Here is a 7,483-nt window from a genome sequence, read left to right as displayed (position 1 = left end):
CTGATGTAGCCTATTGTAGTAATGTTGTCTCTGGTCTGTGAGCGTAAATGTGTTCAGGGGGCGTGGCTTTGGACGGCGATTGCAGGGAGGGTGGGACGTTCGCTTTCAGTGCTATCAGGCTAAAGTTAGCATTTTCCAAGATCTCCTACTGCACCTTTAAAATGTATTATTAATATGTATTATTTACATTTTACAATAAAAAAGTATTTTATTTTTTAATTTTTATATTTGCAGACACTAGTTGGTGCATATTTTGATTCCACTCAAACTGTGAATAACTTATCGTGCATTAATTATTATCATAAACAACTTTTTTTGCATTTGTAAAATATTTTAAGATCTTTGATTGTTTGGACTTTTGCTGGGATGGGAATTGAGTGACTGGACCTCATGGAACTTTTTCTTCAAACTTTCTCTAGAGTGCTCACCATCCGAAATAGATGGCTAGTAGATATCAGTACAGGATCTTGTGAAATCATACATATCCCTTTGAGGTTTTCTAATTGTCACTTTCTCTTTTTCCATTTCAGGTCCCAGCGAATCTAATGTCCTTTGAATGAGTGAAACCAGGGCGAATCAAACACGGCTGGATGACAGGAGAGCAGAGGAATATGAAGATCGCTGGGGAACGAGGAGAGGCCAGGGACGAATAAAAGAGCAAATGACTCGTGTTTTGTGTGCGTTGGAGCTTTTCCACTGCCATCACCCAGCCTGAACCCCACAGCAAACTCCTTGAGCACCACTGCCTTAACCTGATTCCTTCTTCCTTTTACATTTTATTTACACTTCCTGCATCTTCCATCCGATTCCCAGCAAGCGAGGAACTTGGAATCTTCTTGGGCTCTTCTTGAAGGACTCTTCATGGACATCTGGAGTTTGTTTACACCTTCTTTACCTTGTTTGTTGCTTGAGTTTTATGTATTAACTGGTTGTAAATCTAATCAGCGCTCCTCCTTCTTTGACGAAACACACGCAGGAATCTCTCCGGTTTTGCAGATCGATCCTCAAACACTCACACAAGACGTTCAGACACTTGAGTTAAGGCTAATGCAAGCATGACACAAGATTTTCCACAAACAGGTTTCAACTGCAGCAAATGGAAGTCCCTCATTTATTAAAACACAACTCCGAAAGGGCTCCGATACTCCATGAATTCCAGATGAAGAGAAACTCTTTATCTTCTGAAAGTCTCCTTCAGTTTTTTCTATTCAACCTCTGTGCTCTTTTATGGATTCTCCAACCGTCTTTTTAGCTCATATCAACACAAACACACACACAAACATGTCTGTTTTGCTAGAAGGCAACTAAGATGTTCAAAACAAGGGTGTGTGGGAAGAAAATATTGAGAATGGAAGAGCTCATCAAGCAGGAACAACAAGATGTTTGAAGTCACTCCTTTATGGTAAGACTCATACAGCTTCAAAACATCTGCAATAAGCACACCGGTTTACACAAGTTCAGTCAAACGGTAAAATAATCGTTTGTTCGCTTCTGGGTTCACAGTACGAGTCGTCTTTGAGGACACACTCCTACATAAACAACTTTTCAAGCTGTGAATGTTAGTGGGCGCAGACGTCAGTTGGTTTACATCTTCAAACTTGTATTTAGTCCCATTATATTTAGTTTTTTTGTCCCAGTCTACCAGTGGTTTTCCAATGGAATGGTGGGATTTGGAGCAGGAGATAAGGCACTTGTGCGCTTGTGTTTTGTGCAGCATCAGTGGCCCACTGCTATTTTATGTTTTATGTTTTGCTTTAATGTGGTTTTATTTTATTATTTTATTTCAGTATTACTGGGATAGTTGCACATGTCTAGACTGTTTTAATTGTCTGTTACATTAACATGTTTTGTATGATTTTGTCATTTTCATTTTGAAAGTAACGCCACCTTGACTTGGTTTTCGTGGGATGTTTTCTTCTCGTTGAGCCATTAAGGTTCTTGTTTGCTCATTTAGTGAACAGCTTTATCAGTTTCTATTGGGAACAAGAGATGTCTGCTAAGCTCAGAACAAATGATTAACGTTCTTGCGGCGTCATGAAGCAGGAGGCCTTATCCGCTGGACCAGGATGTCTCAGGACGTTCGATTAGATGGGTCCGTCTTTATCTTTCCATTTCACTTGATCCTGTTCTTCTGTATTTCACGGACCCGTGTATTTTTCCAGGCTCGGCTCTACTGTTTCCAGTCGGGTGGAACATCATATTGAGATTCAAAGTCTTGTTCCAAACACTCTGAGAGGAGGAGGGAAGATCTTGGGTAATGAAGGACATGAATCCAACTTTGCTTGCAAGAGACTTCTTCCAGAGTGTCGAAGTGCTGTGGCGTCTTTGTTTGACCGACGATAATAAACCAAATTTACATAAATGGTAACTGAGGAATTGGCAACTGGTTTATACTCGTTCTCGCCAGTTCTCACCATTTGCTTTGTGGTTGTTTTTGTATGGGATTGAGTGGAGATGATTGGATGCTGAGGTCGAGGGTGGGAAACTGGCCACCTTGCGTTGCTCGTCTTCTTAAAACAATATTTTTGTAAGCTATCTTTAACCTAAAAGTGAGGATTTTATAGGAAATGGGGCATTCAGCACAGGCAATACTGGGACATTTGAGAAATGCTGGTTGTGACCGGTTAGCAGATCTGGGGTAGTTTTTGTTTACACGCGTTTGTATCGTTCTGAGCCTTTAATATCAGGTATTAGCACTTTGGGTTGTGAAAAGTTCTGAGATGAGGGAAAATAGCTATGGAAGTCAATCAGCAAAATGAGAAAAGCTGTCGACAAAGTGTTTACATGATAAATGAACATGAAGGTTGTTTTGGTTCAAGCTGTGAAAGTCCCGTGAGGCTGGATTGTCATTTTTGAGCCGTCGTGAAAGCACAGGCAGAGAAGTTTCGGGCGATCCTGACCAACCACTTGTACTTTGCACCAAGAATTAAAGGAGAAAGGTGTTGAAATGGGAATTTTGCTTAATAAACAGTGGAACATCAGACATTCTACTGAAATGAGTTATGCATCTTGACAAGTCTCCAGCCTTTTCCAGCAGGGACTTGGACCAAGGTAAATTATGATACTGTTGGTTCTGTGGCATTTTCTCGCTTTATTTTTCTAAAATGTTCCTTAGTCATGGATGACGGTTGACGTTATGGAATAGTAAGAGCAAGAAACTGCGTGTGGTTAATAAATGGAGACAGAAGAATGGCGGGAAACGTGACTAAGCTGCTTCTGTTATCTACTACATGTCTACTTTTCTGGATTGTTTTTGTTCCAGTTGTTTATTATTTCACACTACATCTCTTTCTCTCTGACTCCCTTTTTTCATGAACAATAATGAAATTGATGAAATTGTCCATGACATTTATTTCATGGATTTTTTTTTTTTACCCTCTAACTGCAGTTATGTTAAATGTTATTTTTGTTCCTGGTTTGTCTTTTTTTATTTCTCCTTTACAGTTAATGTTATGTTCAGTCTTTTCATTGAAATTCTCTATATCTCTACATACTTTGTACTATTCGGTTTCACTGTCTTTATATTTACAGTGCGTATGATATCATACTGTACACACACACGTGATATTGACAGATGAACTTCTCATCTTCTCTGCCGCTTTCTTTGGCTGTTTGAACTTCACCGCATCACTTGTTTTATGTGGTGGTGTATTACAACAGACTAATACAGATTTGTAGTGAGTTGTTTAAGAAATGAATTTGCTTGTGTGTGTGCGTGTGTCTCACTCTGTGCCATCCTGTGTGACCTGCTCCCACCCACCTTATCTCCTCCCTGTCTGACCCCACACCGGCTGGGACCCATGACCCAGGGAAGCGCTATGACCTTTGACCTGAGAGATGTGCTCCTAGGTTCCAGACAGGACAAAACTAATAAACACTTTTGGTTGTATGTTTTTTAATCCAGTGGTCCCGGTGTCTTCTTTTGGCTGAGGATGTGGCTTTATTCAGAATGTACTTACTGCAAGGCATCCCACAATGCATTGCAATGACGTAATCATCAGCCATGATTTTTAACATCTCTTTGCCGAGTCAATATTTGATCAGAGTTAATGTCGTTTTCAATTTTATTTTTTTATTTTATTTTCAGTTTTGTTTAATTTACATTATATTAGCTTTTTCATTTTTCATTTTAGTATTTAATTGCTACAGTATCTGACTTCATTTCAAAATGTTTAATGCCATCAAATTTCTCAGCACAATCCAGTGTTATTTTTATCTTTTGGCATTTTCATATAGCATGTAGGTTGCTACATTTTGTTATATCATTTAATTGTTGATATAATTGGCTTTGTTTTTTAGTTGTGAATTTATTTGTGATTTCCTATTACTTTCATCTGATGCTGTAAAGCACATTGGTCAGCTGCTGCTGTTGTTAATGGTGCTATATAAATAAATTAAACTCGAAACTTGAACCTACTTAGTTTTATAATATACTGTACCAGGTATCTAGTTTTAATTTTTATTTCGATAATGAAAATGTTTACAATTAATTGTTGTTTTAGTTTTCATTAATGATGACTGCAGCACTAGAACCAGAGTTAAGACCGTTTACAGCAACTGGCCAGTCTCTGATACATTCACTGAATTAAGCATGTAACAATGAGGTCATGTGACTGCAATGTACCATATTACTGATATGTATTGTTGCTTACTGAATACAGTTTCACATAGTAAGGAAAATAACCAGTGTATATACTACAAGCAGCATGATATATTTCATTCTGAACATCATCTGCGTGTGCTTACCCACCTAAGCCAGTGGTAAAAATCAGTAGTCTCTACTGTTAAAGTGATTCTTTATCAATCTCTGCATCTAGATGTGCTGCTCTACTTTTAAATGCATGATTCTTTGTCTTTCAGTGGGGTATTTTTAGCTGCATTTACAGTGTACAGCAAACTGCTGCTCAAGTAAGATACATGGGGAGATGGAGGAGGACAGTGTTTTTGTTTGAAAGAGCTACATTTTTACCCAGAAAGGGCTTCACTAGAAAGGTTTTGTTTTGCAGTAAACACTACAGATTTTTTTGTTAAAACACAAGGAGTTTTGCTACAATTCCCCAGGCTAATGCTAGGACAGAGGGTGGGGTAGGACAGCTGTCAAGCTCTAAGAAGGACAATGAAGTCATATGAGAGTTTTTTTGTGAGGATTCGACTAATTAGTCTTTCAAAAAAAAAAAAGTTATGTTCTAGCTTGATGGCTGCATTCAGTTTTGTTGCATTTCAGACAATTATGTAGGAAGAAAGAAATGAATGAAGGTTTGGAAGAGCATGACTCACAAGTGTGAGTAATTGATGACAGAATTTTGGTTTTTGGATAAAGAAGGGTTAGTGATAGTTTACCCAAAAATGAAATTCCTTTCATCATTTACTCACCCTCTTCTGCAAAACACAAAAGATATTTTGAATAATGTGTGTATCCAAACAGTTGCTGGTAGCCATTGACTTGCATAGTATTTTCCCCCCTACTATGGACAATGGACAATGGCTACCAGCAACTGTTTGGTAACCCACATTCTTCAAAACTTCACATTCTTGTGTTCAGCAGAGGAGGCTTGGAATGAGGTTTGGGTGAGTAAATGATGATAGATTTGCCATATTTTTGGTAAATTATCCCTTTAAGGGGTAGTTACCCAAAACTTTTAATCCTGCCATGTACTCACCCTCATGACCTTCAAGTTATTTTGAGAAAAAAAAGTCTCAAGGTCTGTTTTCTCTCTCTCTCTTCTTTCTTTCTTTCTTTCTTTCTTTATATAATGGAAGTCAATGAAACCAAAACTGTTTGATTATGAACATTATTTGAAATAACTTTTGTGTTCCACAAAGTCGAATAGGTTTGGAACGACATGAAGGGTGAGTAGAATTTACATTTTTCGGTGAACTGTCCCTTTAAGTTTTTTCACTTATATTCATGCCACATGACACGATAACATAAGGACTGTTATGGATCTATGTTATTAAAACCCCTTAACTGTCACCGTCCCGCCAGCGGGACGCCTAAGTTTACTTAAATATATTACAATTAAATCCTAATCTAATCATGACAAACTATATATCGTTGGAAAGGTCTAAGACTCCTAAATAGATATTTTACCACTGTTTGTTGTTAAAAATTATGTAGAAACAGTAGGCTAATAGATTAATTTATGACAAGAGTGCACCTCAAAACATATACATCATAATAGGAGTTCTGACCTTTGTCACAAAAATTCTTTTTCGTTTCCTTTTTTCATATCACATGTTTTAGTAATCATCATAAATTATATATCATTTGAAACCTTCAAACCTCAAAATTCATCCTGTGAACACCATTTTGAAATCGGACATTGCATTACCATGAAAATAGTACTTTAAATCTTTTAGCGGTCTCTAGTGGGAGGAGTCATATAACAAAATGTATTACGGTCTTTTAGAATCAAAACTTTTTATAATCTTGACAAAATACATACACTCTAAAAAATGCTGGGTTTTTTCAACCCAACTTTGGGTCAAATTTGGACTAACCCAACTTTTGGGATAAAATTTTAATGTAAAAATTTAACCCAACAGTTGGGTTAGTCCATATTTGACCCAAAGTTGGGTTGAAATAACCCAGCATTTTTTAGAGTATATCGTTGGAAAGGTCTGACACTCAAGATTATTTTGAGATAGAAGTAATATTGAGAGAGAAATTTAAACATTTGTGACAGAAAAAATGCACCCCAAAAAAATTCAATGGAGTTTGGGTGTCACCCAATGGCTATTTTTGGTATTACGCCTAAACAAAATTGCACACCTCCATTTTTTTTTATATCAACTTCAAATTTGGAACACAACTTATTTAGACATATGGCTTTAATTTTATAGCAATTTTGGACTAAAACCTATTTTTTTAATATTTATTTTATAAATATTATAAGATAAATTCTTATTCTAAATTCTTAATTATTATTAAGAATTTCTTATTATTATCAAAGCTGAAACAGTTGGGCTGCTTGTTTTTATGGAAACCGTGACACATTTATTGAAGATTATTTGCTAAACAGAAAGTACAAAAGAACAGCATTTAATTGAAATAGAAATTTTGTAACAATAATAAAAAAAAAAATTTGGTCAATTAAATGATCCTTGCTAAATAAAATATTAATTTCTTTAAAAATACTGAAACCTGACAGTAAACTAGTTAACACTGCTGCATTAGTGCTTCTTATACAACGCCCGAGGGAGTGACAGCAAAATCATTCTCTCTTCTGTCAACTGTAATCAATCTCTCTCTAATTTTTCCTGATTTTTAATTATGCCGTGACTAAAAACTATATATATATATATATATATATATGCATGTATATAAACTAGGGCTGCACGATAAATCGCATGCGATATTTAACGCGCATCTTGTCAGAAAAGCCGGTTCTGTAATCAGCGGTAAATCTCCATCACGTGCGTGCTTTCACATTGAGCAGCATTAACTACACAGAGCCGTTGTTCACTGACGAGCTGCGCAAAA

General features: G+C 36.6%; 1 protein-coding gene across 3 annotated transcripts in view; it reads left to right on the top strand.

The window, feature by feature from the left end:
• The window catches only part of LOC107739854 (ras-specific guanine nucleotide-releasing factor RalGPS2-like), an 83,923-nt gene extending 83,177 nt beyond the window's left edge, over positions 1-746 (top strand). For all 3 annotated transcript variants that reach the window (XM_016552070.1, XM_016552071.1, XM_016552069.1), the window contains one exon: positions 531-746. In XM_016552070.1, the coding sequence (XP_016407556.1) occupies positions 531-560 (30 nt within the window). In that variant the 3' untranslated portion in view covers positions 561-746. The remainder of the gene's footprint in view (positions 1-530) is intronic.
• Positions 747-7,483: the final 6,737 nt, after the last annotated feature.

The sequence above is a fragment of the Sinocyclocheilus rhinocerous genome, unplaced genomic scaffold (assembly GCF_001515625.1).
Source record: "Sinocyclocheilus rhinocerous isolate Xijiao unplaced genomic scaffold, SAMN03320098_v1.1 scaffold885, whole genome shotgun sequence".
NCBI classification, from domain to species: Eukaryota; Metazoa; Chordata; class Actinopteri; order Cypriniformes; family Cyprinidae; genus Sinocyclocheilus; species Sinocyclocheilus rhinocerous.
This window is presented reverse-complemented; position numbering and strand designations above follow the sequence as displayed.